Source organism: Cydia strobilella, chromosome 17, assembly GCF_947568885.1.
Source record: "Cydia strobilella chromosome 17, ilCydStro3.1, whole genome shotgun sequence".
NCBI lineage: Eukaryota > Metazoa > Arthropoda > Insecta > Lepidoptera > Tortricidae > Cydia > Cydia strobilella.
Window position 1 is genome coordinate 5,279,247 of NC_086057.1, and position 23,420 is coordinate 5,302,666.

The 23,420-nt window shown below is 37.0% G+C and overlaps 1 protein-coding gene across 1 annotated transcript; it reads left to right on the forward strand.

Annotated features, from left to right (window-relative positions):
- Window positions 1–7,699: 7,699 nt before the first annotated feature.
- Window positions 7,700–23,240, forward strand: LOC134749032 (alpha-tocopherol transfer protein-like). The gene is made up of 6 exons (XM_063683926.1): window positions 7,700–7,788; window positions 19,530–19,689; window positions 20,892–21,147; window positions 21,448–21,558; window positions 22,381–22,517; window positions 23,054–23,240. The coding sequence occupies exons 1-6, from the start codon at window positions 7,701–7,703 to the stop codon at window positions 23,178–23,180; spliced, it is 879 nt and encodes a 292-aa protein (XP_063539996.1). The 5' UTR covers window position 7,700; the 3' UTR covers window positions 23,181–23,240.
- Window positions 23,241–23,420: the final 180 nt, after the last annotated feature.

The window sequence follows — 23,420 nt, forward strand, 5'->3', positions numbered from 1 at the left end:
TGAGTAACACTTTGGGTTGAGTACCTACTTAAACTTTATTTACGCACGCTTTATTTACTTATGCAAATAAATTAAATCACTTATTTTTGTGTTCTCTAATTACATTTATTAATTAAAATACCGATAAGTATAGGTGGTTTAAGTTTTAGAAACATATAGTCATTAGTATATTCATATTCGACAAGATATTATTGACTGACTATTGAATGTATTATCTTAATCGACAAATCGAATTTTGTATTATCTTTGTCTGTCATGGACAATTATACAATTTATAAGAAATTATATAGCGGTACTTTCGAATCCCATTCTTATTTCGGACGAATAATACTCGAATCGTGAACGGTGATGGTGCATTGAGGACGGTGGACGTTCACGGTAATTTAATAACGTAAAATTTTATACATTATAGTCTGTTTTTCTTTAACTATTTAGTACTGCCCGTAGAAAATAATATGGAACGCTCATATGTTTGCATAGATAATGTACCTATGGCGTATAGTAGGTAGTGACCTACCTACATAGTAAAAGTAACAGACTATAATAACCCTGCTTTATTTTATCAAGATGGTAAAAAGTGTCATTGCCATGGAAGTCCACGGTAAAGTATGAAAGGGAGCAATTACAACCAGTTCATAATTTTTCTACGGAATAGCAACTAAACCGCAGACATTGTCTGAGAATAAAAACCGCATCAAATAATAGTAACGTTTTTACTTGCTCGCATATCTTTTCTCATGGATAAATCAATAAAATGGAAAATAAGTCAAAGCGTCGCTACTAGCTAAGATTCGCTTTAGGTTTAGAACAGCAAACATCCTGTATTCTGGTTGAGTTAATAATGGACGTGAATCAATGATATAGAGTAGCTATAATTATTACTCGTGATAATGTCAATTTTGTTGCAAATAGAGGCAGCGATGTGTGTCATTGTAATATAATAACATCGTAATTTTGGTATTTCATACTTTACAAAATAACAACTATTAAATGACTGATGACTGACTATTTCTTTAAAGATCGGTTTCATGTGCACCTTGCACCAAACCGTCTCTTCCTGATTTCCTCGCTTTACGACCCCTCAAAGGTGTACTATTTGTCGACCGAGTGTTCTATCATCTCGCTTTCTTCTGACCACTTAATACTAGTAGTTTTAATCCAGTAGGATTAAAAGTCCTGGACCTCTGTCTAAAAAACTGGCCAAGAGCATGTCGGGCTATGCTCAGTGTAGTTCCGTAGTTACCCTTCCGTTCCCTCACAATAGTCTAAAAGGGAGCTATTATTAGTATAATAGTTGATTGTTAACCAAGGGATGAATTCCACATTTCACCCGAGTTAAACACTACTTTGCGAAATATCGAAAGCGAGGAAAGCAAATAAGACAATGCAAATTGCATATTTTGTAACAGACATATGGCCATGATTTTTTCCTTAGGACTTACTATAATAATACTATTACTTATTCTGTGGACTTACTTCCAAATATTGCAATGGAGACTTTGCATCAACTTCAACGGCATTACTCATACATACAGCCAATGGAACTGTTTTAGAAAATTTAAATATTAAATAACAATTGGATGAGTAAAATAAGAAATTGCGCGCTGGTCGTTTTTCTCATCACCACGCGATAAATAAGGTAGTTCGCAGGGCTTTAGTCTCAGCCAACGTTCCCTGCGTCCTGGAGCCTCCGGGTTTGTGCCGTTCGGACGGCAAAAGGCCAGATGGTCTTACGTTGGTTCCTTGGCAGAAGGGCCGGTGCCTCTTATGGGACGCAACGTGTGTTAGCACCTTTGCCCCGTCCCATCTGAATCACACCATCAGTACTGCTGGTTCGGCTGCGGAGTATGCGGCCAAACAGAAACATATAAAGTACTCTGCCTTGGAACCAACGTATGAGTTCATACCGGTGGCGGTGGAGACTGCAGGATCTTGGGGTGCGGAGGCTAAGGAGTTTGTGTGGCAATTGGGTCGGCGACTGAGGGAAAGGGGTTGCGATCCTCGGTCCGGATCGTATCTGGTCCAACAGATCTCCTTGGCAATTCAACGGGGCAACGCTGCCAGTGTCATGGGGACTTTTGGACCGGCTACGGTCCGAAGTGGGGACTTGGCCTAGTTTAATTTAGTGTTTAAGATTGACAAAGCCTTTTGCGGATTATATCATTTGTTAGTAGGTGACGAAGCCTGTAGCTGATTTATTGTTGTAAGCACTTGACGAAGCCTGCGTTGCTGATCATGAACTATGTGTTGTATATAATAGAGTTTAAATAAGAAATTTCATCTTATATTTTACTTTATTCACATGAATAATGCCAAATAACTAAAAACCCATTTAATGTCGTAATAAGGTTTACTGTGGCTGTAAGTCTGTTTACTATGAAGAGGAGACTTTTTGCGATAACTCAAAAACGGCTTAACTGATATTGTTCGCTATAGTTTTCATTTAATATCTTTCTAACTTCTATTTCTACGATTTTTTGATGAATTTTCCTATTTTTAAGAAAAATTACATGCAATAATAAAATAATGTAAATTGTCTAGTAGCTAATGAAGACCAGTCTTATTTTGAGTTTCCACCACCGTCACTCATGCGGTCATAAAATTTCATTTTATTGTTATTTGTTTATAAGTAGGCGAGATAATTTTTCATAGAACAAAACATCGCTCTCTAATCACTAAACGGAAGAGTATGCACCATAAAAAAAAGATGATTATATTATATTTAAAACAGTTTTTTGTTCAATATATTCACCTTATTGATGTTTCGTTTTTTTGCGAGTGTATTGACGTCAAATAATATAAGGAAAACGGCAGTATTTTGGTACCAAATTAGTACCTACTATGTATATAGGTATAGTGAAGTGTAGAAATCAAGGATTTAAGTAAATATTTATCAGCTAAATTACTAAATATTTTATTTAGATACGTGAGTAGACATGTTTTTCGCATCCCACTTACCGGGCACCAGCACTGGTGCTGGTCACGCGGCTTCAACAGCCGAGGATTGCAAACGGCGCAAGTACAGCACGCTGGTAGTGGCAACGTATTTGAGCTTTTTGGGGTCAAACGTTAGGGCCATGGGGGCTCAGCGCCCGGCGCTTATATAAGGATTTGGCATCGCGTTTGGTGGATGCCACGGGTGGCCAAAGGGCTGGCCAGTATTTTGCACAGAGAATTAGCATCGCCATTCAACGGGGAAATGCGTCCATCCTGTTGGGCACACTAAAACCTTTTGTATACTGGTCATGACTTACAGCCCACTGAGAAACAGATTGACAGACACCTCATGGTTGGTTTGTAACTTTCCACGTTGCAGAGTATAATAAGATAGGGCTTCTATTTCATAAAATAAATACTGTCAACCAGGATTAATAGGGATGGCTGGGGTAAATAGGAACAAAACTTTAAATGTGATTTACTTACCTGACAATTTCTTAAAAAATATTACAAATTGTGTCATTCGATTGAAAATAATAGTAGATTTTGCATGATACAGTCCCCTATTCACCCCGGTTGACGGTACCTAATTAAATCACATTCAATCAATTAATTATATCATCACTGTTGTTTATTGCCGGAACTTGTTGAACCTGACCGGATAATTATTTGACCGGTTATCTTAGCCTTGACTAGAAGCGAGTTTTTGAGGGTTTTTAAAATAAATGGCGGTGACAAAGGTTATATTATAAAATGGTATAACATTCATATCCGCGTTGCTAACTTTTTATCTATACATATCATATAAAAGACCCCCGCGCCATCTTGTCATTTTATTATACTTGCTTATTATTAAAACGTGTTTTTTTCCAAAAATACAGGTTACAGAATATGTATATCGCATTAAGTATATCGCGGGGAACCAGGTAACTTAAATTTGCAATAGGGTATTTGACTACTAGTCAAATCAGTTTCTTTTTTCGAACTGTCAAAACGATTTTGCTAATATGGAATTTATATGAAACACTAGCATGTGACGTCACAATCAAATTACCTACTCTTTATACCTAGGTAGTTTTATACGGGTTTTAAGATAGAAATTGTGTCGAAAAATAACTGCTGTCTACGTTTCTCTGGTGTAAAACAATTTATTTTTAATACAGTCAAATACCCTATTGTCCCCAGTTGATGAGTGTGATATTATAATTTTATTATTGTATAAGTGTTCTCTGCCTGTATCCATTTCCGTCTAGGTCCCTGATTACTTTTTCATAATTATGTTTAAGTACTAACTAAAAATTGTAACTGTCTAAAGATTGATTGCAAGAAGATTGAAGTAAGAAAATTTCTCTATGGGAATCGTCGACATTATCGATAGAGCCATATTACTCAAAGGTTGATTACCTATATGGCTATAATACGTATAGAACTTAAGCGGATTACTTTCTATTCTATGAAAATATCCATGCACGCTCACAGTGTCCAGTTATGGCCCAGTGCAACTCCAAACCCTCTATTAACCGCGTTACTAACATATGTTTTAGCAATATACCATTGCACCATTGCATTTAGCATTGAAATTTACTTTCTTTGGAAATTTCTATTGCGTGCAGTATACAATTTTATGCCGTTTATAACTCGTTATTATACATGTAAAAATCGATTGGTTAGGTTTACAGATTACCCGTCGACTATACAAAGACTTGTCGGCGCGCCTAATAGAGGCTTCTAGTGACCAGCGCCAGCGTATTAAAAGTAAATTGTGATTCATATTATTGTCTTCGGTTACCGCGATAGTTACTCATGAAATAAAGCTATGAAAACGGATTGTATCGCGTATAGTGATTTTCTTTATTCTTTTTATTCTTTATTGTATTGCAGTCATGTTCATAATACATTAGGTGTTACAGTTTGAGGATGGTAGGTACATGACACCCTGTAAGGGCACTCAATTTTTCTTAAGTCTAGGTAATTACATGCATCTCAATAAAATCTATATTTATAATTTTATATTTTATTGACGTTTATGCAACGTTAAATGTCAAGTTCGTTTAGAAAATTAGTAAAATAATAAAATAATGATGCTAAATATTAAATGTCCAGGTTAATTTATAAATAGATTTAAATAATATGAAAACTATATGGTTAATATTAATTTACTATATATATGTCATTTTAGAGATTGCATGAATGTCAATAAATGTTTACAATAATATTTCAATCAAATTTAATGAATTCAATTTAAGTACATAGCATTATTCCAGAGTTTGGTCATTTAGAAATTCGTCTATTGTGTAATATGCTTTATCTAGAAGAAGCTTTTTAAGCGTATTTTTAAACAGTTTATCGTTTGGTTCCTGTTTTATACTGACGGGGAGTTTATTTGTGATTATAATACATTGATAATAAGGTCCCTTTCTGCACATAGCTAACTTGGTATTTGGTATGGCTAACTGATTCTTAGACCTACTATTAGTTTTACAGACTTTTCCTTTGGTTTTAAACAATTCCGAGTGGTTTCTAACAAAAAGTGCACACTCCAGTAACACGGAAAGGTAAGTAGTCTATGTTTTACGAAATGAGGGCGACTACTGTTTGGTATTCGTGTGTTTGTCAGAATACGGACGCATTTCTTCTGCATTATGAACAAATCATTGGCGTCAGTGCTTGGGTACCACAAGACCACACCATACCGGAGCCACGCGTACGCATATGCAAAATATGCTGTTAGCGCAGTTTCGAAATTTGTGTTTCTCTAGAATATTTAGCGCATAGACAAACCGTGATAATTTAGTTTTTACATTTTGAATATGACTTTTCCAGTTAACGCTAGTATCGATCGTTTTGCATGTACAACCAGCCTTAAGCCTTAAAGTCTATGATGGTTCATTATTTTTAGTATGTGGGTATTTTTGCACTTTGTAGTTTTTCCTCAGTCACCCGTTGACCACGAACGCTGTAAAGGGTTCGAAACGTCGGGATGAATTATAAATTCAATATACGCGATATAATCCGATTTCATAGTTTTATTTCATAAATTATAATTCGTTAATTTCATGAGTGCGATAGAGTACTTTACGCAGGACTGAATCATGTATTTAAGTAACAACTTCGTATTATTAGATTGTCTCATTAAAAATATACCAAAGAACGAAATGGAACGTAATAATACAGGTATTTTTTTTTTGAAGAAAAAACCGGTTCCGAGCCTTGGATGAAAATATAACGTTTTGTTACGTCAAAATCGGTACAAATAGTTATCTCGGCACATAATTATGTGATGTATTTAATTGTTAGCATACTTGTAGCATTGTTATACAGTGCATTTACATTCGGGTCAGGTACAAGGTCTCATGTCTGATGACGCACTAGAATCCTTGAACTCAAGTTGCGATACTTGCGATGTTAAATAACGCTCACGGACTTTAATTGATGAGGCATTTAGGTATAGCGGCACGAATCTTAAGATATTTAACAAAAAAATTGGAGTATTTTTGATAATGCACTGATACCAGTAAAATTTTTACCGCTTTGCGCGTTAAATGTCCTATTCGTCTTTTATGTTTTCGACTTGTTTAATGATAAAATACTGCAATTGGTTTCAACATTATTAACTGCAATTGGTTTCAACATTATTAACAAATTAAAACTCTATTTTTCTCGAGTCCTGGCCAGTACGCCATTTATTTTAAACCAGATAATTAAAAATAAAATAGAAATTAATGAAACGTCAAACTTAAGCAGCTCTATGACTCGTTTATGATAATATGTTACAAGTACTTAAAACTGATGTTAAATAAATATTTAGGCCATCTGGTAGTTGATCGCTGATTGTACCCTATGCACTTTTTCATCTGATCGCTGTCGTAATGTCTACCACATTTACGATCATAACTGTATTTATTTATTTTTACTTATTTGTTTTTATTGTCTCAGTAAATTCTTTGTACGTTATGTTAATAAAGAAAGTGGGAAGGTAACAATAATATCTACATGCCTAATTATGTTATAATATAGACTATATTATATATTATACATATACTATAAGTAATAACAGATTGACATTCAAAATCTTGACGTGTAAGTGCTAACACCCTAAGTTTATTTAATTTGATTTCGACCGGATAAAATATTAGCTCAGTCAACATTTAAGTTTCCTTAACCGGAATATTTGTCTGGGTCGTCGTGTACTTAACTTAAATCAAATATTTGAGCCAGCGAAGTAACCTTGCAACCTTACATCTGCATAGAGTAACAATTAGGGCTCCAATGTCGTTATATATATAAATAAGTCTAACCTAGACTGTCTAGGTCGTAGTCAAGACGGCAATTTATCGACAAACACCAATCGAAGAGTAAAAAGGCATTGGGATCATTGCAAAAAAGCCACGTCACGTCACGTTGTAAAAGTGACGTCATCAGTTTCATTATATATTATTTAAGTTTCGATAGACTTATTATTTTTTATAGGTACCTAAATTATTATCGTCCCTAGCCTTGGCCCCCTGGTGTAGTACAAGTACCTATTATGTCTCTATAGGTTTGTAACTGAGAACTGGATTTGTTAATTGGTACCGTAAATCAACAGAAACAGAAGATGTGATTTTTTTTATCAATTGCAACCGGGTTGAGAAGTGAAAATCATGTCGTCCTGTATCCCTTTACATTATGATTTAATAACTAGATTGTTTTCTCTAGCGACACACAAAAATATATGTGTAATTTTTCCGTATGATCTTCATTATTGTCTTTGTGATTTCAGGATGCCGGACCAAGAGTTTGACCATGAGAGGGATCTCCTCGCGTTTAAAGACTGGCTTTTGAAGCAACCTCATCTACCTCATGAAGTCGGTAAGAATATTTCATAAGATAAACCTATAGACTTACCAAAGCATTGCTGTGCAGTATTGCTGCCGACTGTAATATTGTTACAGAAGATGTCAATTATCCAAACCAGGATATCGACTCTGATATTGACTTTTCCTGCAACATAGCAGGCAGTCGAGCAAAATGTAAAGTTTTAGTGACCCTGCTACGCAACAGGAGGTCCAGGGTTCGAATCCTAGTAAGGGCATTTATTTGTGTGTTTATCACAAATATTTGTTAGGGCCACTTGCACCATTCCAACCCGGGGTTAACCGGTTAAACCTGGAAATACCATGGTTACCAGTACAATTTGACACTGGGTTAAGGGTTTAACCGCTTAAACCCTGTTTAGTGAGATGGTGCAGGTTTCTATGTATATAAGTACAAATATATCGTCGTCTAATACCCACAACACAAGCCATATTAAGCTTAGAGGTACTGTCGGACTAGATCGATATGTGTAAAATTGTCCTTTATTATTGATTTAACTATTTAATTATCTTTCGGAATAATTTATACCTTATCACATAGCAACTGGTTGGTGTCTGTATCACTGCGTTGCGCACGATGTGCACCAATGATTAACATAACCATTTACAGTTGACGTAAGCACATTAGGACCGATAAGCTTAAGTGCGTTCACCTGTAATGGGGCCCACTGACTATTAGTCCGCCGGACGACATCGGCCTGTCAGTTGCTCGGAACTGCCAAATTTTTGTTCTAACTTCCGGTTCGAACGCCATCTTGATAGTAGCCTCGTGATTAATTCCTTTATTTTTTGTTCATTAATATTGTTTAAAGTGTAATATCGATAGCTTTATTATACCGTAATCTAATTTGGTAGTGTGCAGTGAATGGAGAATTAATCTCAAAGCGTGTTTAACCACCATTTTGGAGTCAACGGCCGGTAGTCCACGTGCTTCTCGTAAAATCCACGAGACAACAACAACAATAACTACCGAACAACGTCGTGCTCTAAGAGCATTTGGTATTTCTACCTCTAACCGTGTCAGGCTAGAGCCCTAGCGGCCCATAATTTTATTTACCGTACACTGGCTGAAGAAAATCTAGAATTATTAATTCGATCCCACGTGGATCCCACTTTGACGTTGGCGAAATCATCGACAGTACCGATGGAGCCATAACTACTTAAAGATTGATTGATTGACAGGCCGATATCGTCCGGCGGACTGATAGTCAGTGGGCCCCTTAAGACAGCGAGTGTTGAGTAAATGTCAAGCCCGCTCCAGACTACGCGGCGCGAAGCCGCGAGCGCGAGTGTGGAGGGCCCTTCAGAATATATTTCACATTTATTTTATTGACATTTTTTTGATTGATATTTTCAATTTTCTCCAGTACTAACCTATCATGAAAAATTGTGTCAATCTCGATATTGCTTAGCTACGTCAAAGTCAAAAGGAAGGGTTACGATTTTAGCAGTGTACCTATGTACATGAGTGTGCAAAGTAATAGCAGTGTATTTTAAAGTAACTTGAGTAAATAATTTCTAAAAATAAAATGTGGGTTCTCCAGTTTTATAAGAATTTCTGCTAGGAAATAAAAAATCCGGTTTCAAAACTGTTTTTTTTACTTCCAATATTATTTAAGTAAAGTTTACAATGAAAATGTCAGCTGATTTACAATTCATTAAAATAACAATCATCAATTAAATCAACTTACCTACAGCTAGTACAAACCACATTAATAATAAATACCTAAAAACTAAGAAATAGCAATTGATTCTAAAACATAAAATCTAGGTTTATACAATTTCAGTAATTAATATAGTTTACAATTAATGTTGAATTATTAGTGTTAGGTAAGTAATAAGTACAGAAAAAATCTACGAGTAGGTGTAAACAAAGTTTCAATATGATTGATCTAAAGTTATAGTTTTCCTTTGATTTTCAATTTCTCATTAACTGCTATTATATTGCACACTGCTGTAACATGTTAGTGCCGGGAAACAATTTATTGTTTCCCGGCACCCTTTAGGCTTCATTTTTATTTGCTGATAAAAAACGGAGGTGGTATATGAAAAAGTCCATCCGGTTTAAGTTTTTAAACTCATTAGTCATTACTTACAAAATGACGTAATGCCTAATGTACAGTCAACTTGTATGTAGGATCTTGGGACTTTATTTTTAATGTAAATAACTAAACAAACTTCTCCGAGGCTACGAGACAACGCCATCCTCGAAACGTCACAGGTAAATTTAAAACTTAACTTTACGCCATTAGATAAGTTTTATTTTAGTCAATTATTGACTAAAATCAGACTTAATCGCGTAATAACTAACTAATGTCGACAAAAACGACTTCGCTCACCGGCCGCTCACAGGTGGCCTGTTTTACCCTTCAAGATATGACATAAATATCAATATAAATTTTAAGACAAAGGTGAAATATTGAATTTATATTAATTGACCCCAGACAATAACTCTAAGTTTATAACCTAGCTGCGTCATAGGGACGACATTTAACTTATTTCGATACTGTGTCAATTGCATGACTTAATCGACAATGATGAGATGTTGTCATCGAAAACACAATTCACCAACCAACTTTATTGTAATGACGTCTTTTATTGTCAGTAATTATTTAGGTAAGTGTTTTTAAATTACGAAGATATTTCTATCGAAACTTAAGTGTTTATTGCTTTGTCAATTAGGGAGGAGATGGAAAGAATAATAATGTTTTTGATATTATGTGTTAATAGTTTAAAGATGTGTAAGGTTCCAAAATTGTTATTACATTTATATTGGTTTAGTTTCATGTATGTGTGTCATAATATGCAATTTATTTGAAATATTTGATAATGTTTGAACGACTCGACAATTGAGAACAAATATCAGCGTTGGCTGAGGTTCGAAAATTGGCGGGTCGTTGCCCATGGCGGGAAACGAGAAATTAAAAAAAAAGAAGAAAAAAAAAAAGGAAAGAAAGGAGAGGGTTGGTTGGACAAAAAGGTTTATGATTGTAACGGATAATAAATATAAGTTTGTCCTATACTTATTGTTTGGAGTTTTACTGGTTATATCTTACAGTCAGAAGTGAAGAACGGCAAAATTGTAAGTATACACGCCCTAATATTGATTGAGAATTAAATAGTCAGTAATGAGAGTTGAATGGGTACCTAGATTTTTTTTTGTCAATCGTAGAATATAAACCGAAAAGAAATTATTATGATTGCCATGCAATTAATCACAATTGAGATTTTATAAGTATAATTTGGTCTTAAAAACTAATGTAGCCATTGAAAATATACGTAGTAAATTATATTAAATTGATTGTATAATCTGGTTGAACAATAAACGTCCGTTGTTTTTTTATTTGTATCAAGTAAATACAACATTGTAGAAATATTGTAAAATCTAAATTTATTTGCATTGGATTTATATAAATTGAATATTTGTAGAGATAAACGTGGTATATCATGACTGGTTGGTCATTACAAAACGTTAGTCATTACCTATTCAGTTGCAATGTTAATTCATTTGCTTAGTCCGAAATTTGGCGAACTAACTGTGACAAGACATTGGAATGATATATATATCTCCATCGGGCTAGGCTAAACTCACGAAAGAAAAGAGATAATCACAAGAATTTCTAAATTCGAATCGCTCCGCTAGTAATCGATTATTATTGTAAGTGTAGGTACAGTACCTAAATACTGTTGAAGGATTATTATGTAGGCTATGGTGTTAATACATAAGGGTAAAGTATAACATCTAGCTACTACTAAAATTTCACCATATTTTCTGTTTAATATTTAAGGTTACGGTAAGCTACAATCATAATGTTTTCTTTCATGTGCACAACTATATATACGGAGATGGCTGAGCAAATGGACAACCCAGATGTCGAGCATCGCAACCTGGCTACGCCTGAGGTCCAGGGTAATAGAGTTGACGGCGCCGCTGCGCGCAGCCGAAGCCACAGCCAGCGTTCGTTGGAGCGCGAACAAGAGGAGTTGGTGGGCGATCAACTGCGCGATAAGGAACTCGATCAGCAGGCAGAGGAATACATGCGTAACTACGAGTTTCGCCGATCGCGCAGCCGTGAACGTCGCAGCCACCGCAGTCCGCGCAGTCGTGAATATCTTAGCCCGCGGAGTAGTGTGCGTCGTAGTCTGCGCAGCCCAGGGTATCGTAGTCTAGGTAGTCAACGAAATCGAGAGCATCGTAGCCCATGGAGTGATCGTAGGCGCGGCCTACGCAGCCCGCGCAGTCGCGAGCGTCGATCGCCATGCAACACGCGCCAACGCGAACAACGCAGCCATCGTGTTCACGGGCATCGAAGCCCGCGCAGCCGCGAGCGCCGCGACCCGTATAGCCCGCGCAGTCGCGAACATCGTAGCGAGCGCCATAGCGAACGTCGCAGCGAATGCCGCAGTGAGTGCAACAGCGAGCGTCGCTGCGAGTGGAATAGCGAGCACCGCATCGTGCATCGTGGCAGTAATGAGCCTCGATTTTCACCACCAACTCGCGATGAACAACGCTACTCTCGCGAGTATGAGCTTCGTAGAACACGGCGTCGCGAGGAAGTTAATTATGTTAAGGTACCCGAATTAAATTCTCGACGTTCGCGTAGCCCTTTATTCTGTTCCAAAGACATAGTTAATCTTATAAATGCGCTTAAATGTAAATCAACATCACAGCCATCGACTCAAGTAGCACAAAACAGTACTAATAAACACATAAATACAAAGAATATCCTTCCTGAGTTCCATCCTTCAAACAAAACGCAACGCATTGATATTTGGCTCAAAAAGGTAAATGAATGTGCTACTGTCTATGGCTGGGATGAAAGGACGACCATACATTTTGCCATGCAAAAACTACAGGGCTTAGCAAAGACTTGGTATGAAAGTTTAAATACAATTTTATACACTTGGAAAGAGTGGCAAGACAAACTAACTAAGGCTTTTCCTTCTGAGCAAAATTACGGCCAAGCCCTGGAGGATATGCTAAGACGTAAAAGTAAGTATAACGAAGAAATTGAAACTTATTACTATGAAAAGTTAGCACTTCTACATCAATGCGACATTTCTGGAAAGCGTGCAGCCGAATGTATTATTCACGGTATCAGTGATAGGACAATTAAATCCAGCGCACTGGCTTTACGCTGTAATGAACCCGAACAACTTTTGCAATTTTTATTAAGTCACAGTAATACACAACAAACTTCTTTGTCACTCGCTTTCAAAAATAAAAATCAAAGTAATGCCTTCTCGAGTTCAGCAGATAGTAGTAAGAATACCCAGTATAACCGGTCGGGATCCAAACCAGGATGTTTCAATTGCAAAGAAAAGGGTCATTCATATTTACAATGTTCAAAACCTTTACGTCATTGTAGTCGTTGCAAGAAAATTGGTCATACAGAGGAGACCTGTTTCCTTAAAACAAATAAGAGTAATATTAAACCTGAACAAACTCAGAAAACGATGTGTATATCCAATCAAAATCCAAGTACAAAATATACTAAGCTAGTAATAATTAATGGGGACCCTTTTCAAGCGTTTATAGATTTTGGGAGCGAGGCGACATTGATAAAATCATCTTCTCTAATAGGTTTAGGGATATCTCATGATGGAGAACCTTCCACGCTAAAAGGGTTTGGTAATGGTTTAGTAAATTCATTAGGTTCTATTACACTTGATATTACAGTCGACGGGGTAAGCGCCGTATCGAAATGTAAAGTTGTAGATGATTACTTGCTTGAAAAACCGGTGCTTATTGGCCAAACATTTACAGAGCAACCACATATAGTTGTATATAAAGATGCGACTAAGTTGCAATTTTTAGATATTGGTACAGTTATACCCAGTCGCAACCTTAGTGATGATAATGAAGAGCGTTTAGTTCGACTTAGGTTAAAAAGCAACAATAAATTATTTGGCGCTGCAAGTGTTAAAGCGACTACTGAATTTAGTTTTACAGGAAGCTTGCTATTAAATACAAATATTGTTGGGAGACCTAATGAACAATTTGTAGTCTGTGGAGGTATATACCAAGTCAACAAAGGGAGTTTATATATTACAGTTACACCGTGTACACTACCGTGCTTGATTTATAAAGAGTTTGTGTTTGCCCGGGGCGAAAAGGTAGATATTGTGAATCGTATTACACAGGGAGCGTCAGACATTATTACGGAGCAAAGTCAGAAAAGTAAGCAAATTGATGAATCTCAAGTACGTGTTGGTGATTTTGTAGAAGAACATGACAAGTTTCGATTAATGAATTTACTGAAACGTTATGAACATTGTTTTGCCTCGGATCTTAGCAGTTTGGGTTGCACAGATGTAACGGAAATGAAAATTGAATTAAATAATCAGCGCACCGTAGTATATCGGCCCTATAGACTGTCCCATCATGAGCGTGATAAAGTTCGCGGTATGGTCGAAGAGATGATGGACGCTGGAATCATCAGAGAATCTGTTTCTAGTTATGCAAGTCCGATTATACTTGTGAGAAAGAAAGATGGAAAAATGCGCATGTGTGTCGATTATCGTATGCTTAACTCTATAACAAATAAGGAGCGATATCCGATGCCTATTATTGACGAAGAAATATCTCGTCTGTCAGGACAGGCATGGTTCGTCACTCTTGATCTAATGTCAGGGTATTATCAGGTTCCAATCTCTGAAGAGTCTAAACATCTCACTTCGTTTGTCACGCCGGACGGCCAATACGAATTTAATCGAATGCCGTTCGGCCTTGCAAATGCACCCGCAGTGTTTCAGCGGATGATGAATCATGTTCTAGGCCAGGCAAGGTACGACAAGGCTACTGTTTACATAGACGACTTACTTGTATTTGGGAAAACCGTTGATGAATGTCTTAATCGGTTGGAAGACGTTTTACAATTGCTAGAAAAAGCTAAGTTGACACTTAATCTAACAAAGTGTAGTTTCCTTCAGAATCAAATTGATTATCTTGGCTATGAGATCAGTTCTACAGGAATGAGACCAGGTGAAAGCAAAATTAAAAGTGTGGCAAATTTTCCGTGTCCCGAGAATGTGCATGGAGTGCGTCAATTTCTAGGACTCGTTAGCTATTTCCGGAAGTTTACACAAGGGTTTGCGCAGCTGGCTGCGCCGCTGACTATGTTACTAAAAAAGAACGCGGTATGGGAATGGGGTGCTGAGCAGTCTGACGCATTTCAAAAACTAAAAGATCGGTTAATAGATAGACCAGTGCTAGCCATTTTCGACCCCTCAGCCGAAACCGAACTGCATACTGATGCGAGTAGGATAGGTATAGGTGGCATACTATTGCAGCGTTCAAACCCGACAGAGCCTTTTCAACCGGTGGCATACTACAGTCGTCAGACGTCTCCTGAGGAAAAGAATTTTCATTCGTATGAGCTCGAAACATTGGCTGTCGTGTGCTCATTAAAAAGATTTCGAGTTTACTTGCTAGGAAGACCTTTTCGAATAATCACCGACTGCAGTGCATTACGCTCTACGTTTCAGAAACGTGATTTAATTCCTCGTATTGCTCGCTGGTGGCTAGCCCTTCAGGAGTTTGATTGTTCGGTGGAATATAGAGCCGGTACAAAGATGTGTCACGTCGATGCATTATCGCGAAATCCGATACCTGCAAAAGAAACTTACACTGTCGAGCCTTTTCCATCTGTAATGTCCATTAGTGAAGAGGATTGGCTACTAACCCTTCAGCTAGGAGACTCAGAATTATGTAGGATTCGAGATATACTTCTAAGTGATCTGGATACAAAGGGGCTAGAATATATCAAAGATAATTATGTTGTACGGAATAATAAGCTTTTCAAATGCATAGGTGGGGATAAAAATGATTTAAGATGGGTTGTTCCGAAGGGTGCAAGATGGCAACTATGTAGAATGAACCACGACGACATCGGTCACCTAGGTTTTGAGAAAACATACGATAGAATAAAGAAAAGTTATTGGTTTTCCAAAATGTCTCGTTTTGTGAAGAAATACGTCGGTGCGTGTATTGAGTGCGCATATGCAAAAAAATCTACTACACGAGAAGGTGTATTACATCCTATACAGAAAGTTGACAAGCCTTTCCACACCTTACACATTGATCACCTTGGGCCTTTCGTAAAATCAAAAAAGGGACATACTCATATCTTAGTGATCGTAGACTCTTTTACCAAGTTCGCGTTTATTAAATCAGTAAGGAATACTAATACCCAAAACGTCTTAAAGATCTTAGAGGATATATTTGATATATTTCGAACCCCTGATCGATTAATAAGCGACCGAGGTAGCTGTTTCACCTCAAATATTTTTAGAAGGTTTTGTCTTAATCGAGGCATCAAACATGTGTTGAATGCGGTAGCGAGCCCTCGAGCTAATGGGCAAGTCGAGCGTTATAATCGCACTATTTTAGATTCATTAAAAGCTCTAAATTTTAACGACGATGAAAAGAACTGGGACAACAAATTGGGCAGAATACAATGGGGGTTAAATAATACTGTTCAAAAAACTACAGGTAGAACACCAACCGAAGTAATGTTTGGGCCGTCAATGGGTAGTGAAGTTAATCCAATTTTAAATGAAATATCAAACGATTTGCACGAAGTTAGTGATTTACAAACGTTACAAAAAGAAGTTAGTGATAAAATTGAAAGAGAACAACGTTATCAAAAAGAGTATTATGACAAAGGTAGGCGGCCGGCAAGAATATATAAGAAGGGCGAGTTAGTGAAAATCACGAAAACGGCATTTTACAATCAAGGTAAAAGCACAAAGCTTTTACCATCATATGAAGGTCCGTTTCGTATTGTGAAGGTGTTAGGCAACGACCGTTATAAAGTAGCGTCGATCCCAGGGTTTGAAGGCACAAAAAGAAAGCGACTGACAGTGATAGCTGCTGATCGAATGAAACCATGGATTCACTTAACAGCTCTAGAGATTAGCAATAAGGATAATGATACTGATACTGATACCGAGAATAATAAGTCTAGTGATGAAGAATGATTTGTTTGTAGCAGTTCACAGTTAGTGTTTATCGAAACGTTGATTGCTATGTTTCGGGGAAGTATTATTATTTTAGGTTAAGGCAATTTTTATGTATAATGATTCTTAGCGGATGATTTGAACTAACTGTTATCGTTATGTTGTTCACAAGAATCATTGACATATTTTTTTATTTTTTTTGAATAGATTTGTTTTGAGTATTTGTGAAATGTAAACGAATAGATAAGATGACTGAGCATTTAAACCCTTCTGAACTGAATAGGGTGCCAGTAAGTCCTCGCGAACCGAGAGGCACAACCAACACCTCACGAACCGAGAGGTACAGTACAACTAATCCCTCATGCATCGAGAGGCGAATACGAGTATTTAAAAATATGTGTGATAATATAATATTATAACATTTGTACATAAGTTTATCTTTCCGGTTACTGCTCTTAAGTTTTACGTAATTGTAAAGTATTTATTTAAAATTTTATAGAGGAAAATGTCGTCTCTTAAGTAATTAATTATTTTTGTGTAACTCTAAAATGGGCCAAGTGTAAGGTTTCACCGGATGCGTGTATGGGGGCATACACGTTATCAGGATGGTCGAGTGTAAGGTTCCAAAATTGTTATTACATTTATATTGGTTTAGTTTCATGTATGTGTGTCATAATATGCAATTTATTTGAAATATTTGATAATGTTTGAACGACTCGACAATTGAGAACAAATATCAGCGTTGGCTGAGGTTCGAAAATTGGCGGGTCGTTGCCCATGGCGGGAAACGAGAAATTAAAAAAAAAGAAGAAAAAAAAAAAGGAAAGAAAGGAGAGGGTTGGTTGGACAAAAAGGTTTATGATTGTAACGGATAATAAATATAAGTTTGTCCTATACTTATTGTTTGGAGTTTTACTGGTTATATCTTACAGATGTATGTATGTTAATTATTAGATTTTATGGTCCATACATGCAATTTGCGAATTTATATGATATCTAGCATCGGCATGCTGTTTTAATAGTAGGTTAAAAACAACGTTAAATGTACCTGTAATGTTAAAATAATAATAATATGGACTACATAACGTTACCGGCACTGATAAAAGTTTGAAAAATGGTTACAAGAGTGACCAAAATTATACACTCTAGTCCTTAGGTTATTGGCTTATGCCTATGATGCATGTTATCTCATAAGTTAGTGTTAAGTATATTGCTATACTACCCTTACAGGGTTCATGTGGAACTGTATTAAATAGTTTTAAGAAATGTACCTATACTAATATGAGTGCAATCAAAGATAGATATAACTCCGTAATAGATGGATACAGTCTAAGGAAAAAACGTGCCTCGAAAATCACGAAAATTTGATTCTCGTTCAGAGGGCGCCACTAGCTTTGGCCTACTGTCGTATAGATGGCGTTGACGGTTTCGTTTGTTATTTAACAATTTTAACGCATATCAGTGAAAGAACATGGGTCAAAATCATATAAAAATAATTAATGCAAATAACAAAAACTTTTATCCACATTTAAATACATTTTAACGTATTTTTATAAATCTTCATTTTTAGTTTTAAAGTATGTCGATAGATGGCAGTGAATTTACAGTGGTTACAAAATTTACTATGACAGTACCGCTCTATCTTATTATATCCTCTTTGGTGCAATAAACAATTCTAAAACAAAATACTAAATGTACATCCAAACCTCAAACCGTTAATTTATGAAATAATATTGTATGACAAAACAAACAAAACATTTATTTTGTCATTGACCTTTGGCATTGTTACATTGTAAACAAACGGGTCAAGTTTTCGATTTTCGACGAAAGCGTAAAGACAAAGTCTCTTTTACTGCATATCCATACCAAATGTATTGAGATAAATAGGTATTTTATATGTAGAATATGATTGGATTTTTATCTTTATTAAGCCTACTAGTAACGAACATACATCCATTACAAATCTTAGTAAAAATCTAGCGGCTGCACTTATGACTGCAATTTATATATAAAAAACCGGCCAAGTGCGAGTCGGACTCGCACACGAAGGGTTCCGTACCATTATCTATAAAAACTAAAAACGGTCACCCATCCAAGTACTGACCCCGCCCGACGTTGCTTAACTTCGGTCAAAAATCACGTTTGTTGTATGGGAGCCACACTTAAATCTCTATTTTATTCTGTTTTAGTATTTGTTGTTATAGCGGCAACAGAAATACATCATCTGTGAAAATTTCAACTGTCTAGCTATCACGGTTCATGAGATACAGACTGGTGACAGACGGACAGACGGACAGCGGAGTCTTAGTAATAGGGTCCCGTTTTCACCCTTTGGGTATGGAACCCTAAAAACAATAAATTTTGGGGGTTCCCCATACTTGGAACTAAAACTCAATTTTTTTTCATCAAACCCATACGTGTGGGGTATCTATAGATAGGTCTTCAGAAATGATATTGAGGTTTCTAATATATATTTTTTCTACTCGTCCTCGTCCCGTTCCCGTCTCGGCCCCGTTTTTACCCTTTGGGTACGGAACCCTAAAAAGGAAACTCCGTCTGAATTTTAAGCAATGTAATGTGTGGTTAAGCAATGTTATGTGATTTTTTTTGGAAAACAAGTCCTCGGACCTACACAAAACAATAGCGACGGGCGTGACGGCTGTCTTGTATAAGGACGCGGTCGCATCATATATCGACTTAGCTACGACATTATCTAATCGCCTATAGCTTGAATAGTTCAGGTCCTTGAGATTAAAATTATTATCTCCCTTACAGACGAGATCCTGCTCCGTCGTTTCCTACACAGCAGCCGCTACAGTATCGAGCGGGCGAAGCGCATCCTCGATCTGTTCTTCACGATCCGCTCCAATGCCCCCGAGCTGTTCTGTAAAAGGGACCCTTGGGCACCAGAGATAAGACGCGTCTTTGAAATCACGTAAGTTTCAGCATGACAACATTTACTAGAGTTCGTTGCACCAAACCATCTATCTCCGTTAAAATGTTCGCTAAATTTCAATATAGATTTCATAGTTCGTGCTAAGTGTCAGTCCGTCAATTCCGTCTAGTCCGTCCGTTGTGGTTGTTGTAACTGGCCCTAAGTCTCCATTCTCCATAAAGGTTTAGATAAATCATAAAGTTCCAACCGTTATACGTCACGGCACCTTCACCTCTACAAGCCTACACCCTTTTCCTGTGATCTTGACCCTTTTTACATTGCGAAACTTGTGTCTTATTAATATTTTCTGTGCGCGAGCTGCAAAATTCCATGGATTGATACATTATGAATGAATTTATTAATACACACATTTATAAAATTAAATAATAATTAATTATTAATTAATTCATTGTTATTAATTTATTATTTATTATTATTTTAAATTTATTCATATACAAATTTTGTGGCTAGGTGTACCCTTAGGCTTGGTAAACGAACGTCACATAATATTACAGGCAATTCGCATGCCTGTGGAAGCGCCTGCATAGGGACACAATGACATGACTGATATAATTTACGTATTTATAGCTTCATGGAGGCCTTGATGATTCCGCCAATGTCGAGGTTGAATTGAATAAACACGGCCAGTAAGAAGACTTTACTGTGTTGCGCCCAAGCCATAGTAGTAATTTGATATTTTTGTCGTTTGTTGTATCTACATACCTACAAAAAAATTCACACAGAAAGTTCACATTTTCTTTACGCTGAGCGATTTCTTTTGAGCTCTTCATTCACTGTGCATTTGCACTTAAACAATAATACCTACACCCCCGTCAAATTTAATTTAAGGATGACTCACGTTAGACCGGGCCGTATCCGGGCCGGAGCTTCCGGCGCTTCGTTTTCTATAGAAAGCACCACGTGATCACCTGTCATGTCATAGAAAAGTAAGCGCCGGAAGCTCCGGCCCGGACACGGCCCGGTCTAACGTGAGTCATCCTTTAATCTGCGAATAGTTAGCTTAGCATGCTTTTAAAAATAGTTCACTAGGTTTTGCTTTAGAAGTCTTCTTATGCTGGAATATTTGTTGTCAATCTGTTTCTTAACCCAATTAGACCGAACTGAGTACAGCGGGTAGAAAATTAGTTGAACACCCAAACTTACCTGCAGTTGTAACAATAGTTTTATTTCTATCTTCACAGAGACCTGTTGCCTCTTCCCAACAAGACAAAAGAAAACCACCGGATTTTCATTTACCGCCTCAACAACCCCGACCTGGACTTGTTTAACTTCGTGGACGCCGTGAAGACCTTCTTTATGCTGGCTGACACCAGGCTGACGGAAGAAGATGACATTCCGGCTGGAGAAATACCCATATTCGACGCCGCCAACGTTTCCTTGAAATTCATCGGCAAAGTGAACTTGTCTGTACTACGGAAATATATGATGTACTCACAGGTGAGTGCAAACGACGAGGGTTACATATCTTTAATCTGATAAACCCGTTCATCATACTTAACAAAACATTTTCGTCGTTTACCGTTGTTAAATGAACAGGCCTTGAACAATGAACATAGGTAATTTATTTTAGTACCATATCATAATTTCTTAAGTTTACACTACGAATATTTCAGTTTTAAGAAAAAAACAAAATATACAGATCTTGGCTAAGCCCCCAGCTTTGCGTATTTGTATTTTGATTTGGGAATATCTTGAGGACACTTTCATCTAGTAACTGTTGTATATGTTGGTTTTCAGGAAGCAATGCCTATCAGACTGAAGCAGGTCCACGTGATTAACGCTCCGTCTTACATCAACAAGATTCACGCTCTCTGCAAACCCTTCCTCAAGGCGGATGTCGCTAAATTGGTGAGTTTTCAACGTGGCGTGGTCAAGTGGTAACATAACTTCATTTTTTTTTACTTGGCAACAGCACAGTAAAAAAAACTTCTAAAATAACACTTTATGACGTTGTTAACAGTGACATTATATTTTGACATCAAAATGTTAGGTACCTGGGCATTTTCACTTACAAGTGTACCATTTACTTTTATTCGTAAATTCATTAACTTTTGGGTTATTTCTTATTTCTACTCAGAATCAGGAGAACTATCGATTTAAGAAGAAAAATATGTCCCCAAAAAATGACAGTTTTGTAACGCATTTTCACATACATTTTGTATGAACCGTTACAAAACTGACACCCAAAATTTGTATGAATAACTTTTGGGACAGTTTTTTTCTTTCTCTTATTCAATAGTACTTGTGATTCTGAGTGTAAATAAAGGGGCCCACTGATTACCAGTCCGCCGGACGATATTGGCCTGTCAGTTGTATCGGAACTGTCAAATTTTTGTTCTAACTGATGACAGGCTGATCGTCCGGCGTACTGATAATCAGTGGGCCCCTTTTCCCAAAAGTAGATGGTTTTTCGAAAAAAAGTAAATGGTACCATTTTTTCTGAAAACCTCCACCGACTTCTTGACTAAAGGACAAATTAAAGAATGAGACAGACGGACATACGTACAGACGGACAGCGGAGTCTTAGTAAGTCATTTTTAGCTTTTGAGTACGGAACCCTAAAAATTTTTTTGTTGTTGCAGCCAACCAAGTAAAACAATGTTCTAATTAAATGCAATACGATGAAAAATAATGAAGCCTACTCAAAAATTTTACATTGTGTCTTTTCAGATAAAGTTCCACGAACCAAAGTCGGAGACCCTCTATGAGGACGTGCCACAGGATCTCCTCCCCGAGGAATTCGGCGGGAACGCGGGCACAATCGAGCAAATCAAGAGACACTGGATCAAAAAGATTGAGTCCAAGAGGTAAATACAATGACCTTTCATTTATAAAAGACGCGTGACGTTCATAGTTGACGAAACTAAAATCCAGGCAATATTTAGTAGATGATTTTGACAATCTCGATACATTTGGAGTCAGCCGTACGACTTACTCAATACGTTCCAGAATCTATATTTGATGGCTCACGATCGAGCGCCTGGTGCCATATCTACCTCCCTTTACTTACATCCATCGGTAAATACCATTATCTCTTCGGCATTTCAAAAACCGAATTCAGTCTGGAAATCAAATCAAGCGACATAGGAGAAAGAAGGGTAGGGAGCAATATAAATCTCCCCAGACCAAGAGCTCGAGCTGAAGTCAGATATCCTTTACAAGATAACTGCTTATTAGTACTGATCGGTGAGAAATTGAACTATTCGATGTTGCCTTAAGAATGTAAGTTATGGATATTAATTAAGTGACCTGAGGCCTTCTTAATTTTCTAGTTAACCTGATCTATTTCGTGATACTTCCATAATAAGAACCAAAAATAAATACAAATTGTCCCTCGTTTCAGAGATTGGTTCCTGACCAACGACCAGCGGTGGGCGGTGGACGAAGCCTCGAGGCCCTCCAGCTGCAAGGAGAGCGCAGACAAAGTCAAGGACCTACCCGGCTCCTTTAGGACGTTAGCTTTAGATTGATTTACCATCACAAATACCGAATGATGGTAACTACAGTACAAGTAGGTACAACCTAACATGCAGTTCCGTGGTATTCAGAATTAGATAGAGCAAAAAGGGAGAGGGGTAAGATTAAAGATTGATGGCGTGAGATTAACGCGCTACTGCTTACTTTGTCGTTTATATTTTAAGTAAAAATACCTGAATCATAGACGACATTTTCAAATAAAAACATTTTGTCTAATTCTGGATACAACTAAA

Bases quoted from the DNA above. Each gene is read 5' to 3' on its own strand.
- LOC134749032 (XM_063683926.1), top strand. From the start codon at position 7,701: ATGCCGGACCAAGAGTTTGACCATGAGAGGGATCTCCTCGCGTTTAAA. The intron at 21,148-21,447 runs GTGAGTGCAAAC...GTTGGTTTTCAG, and splicing joins AATATATGATGTACTCACAG to GAAGCAATGCCTATCAGACT. The intron at 22,518-23,053 runs GTAAATACAATG...CCCTCGTTTCAG, and splicing joins AAAAAGATTGAGTCCAAGAG to AGATTGGTTCCTGACCAACG.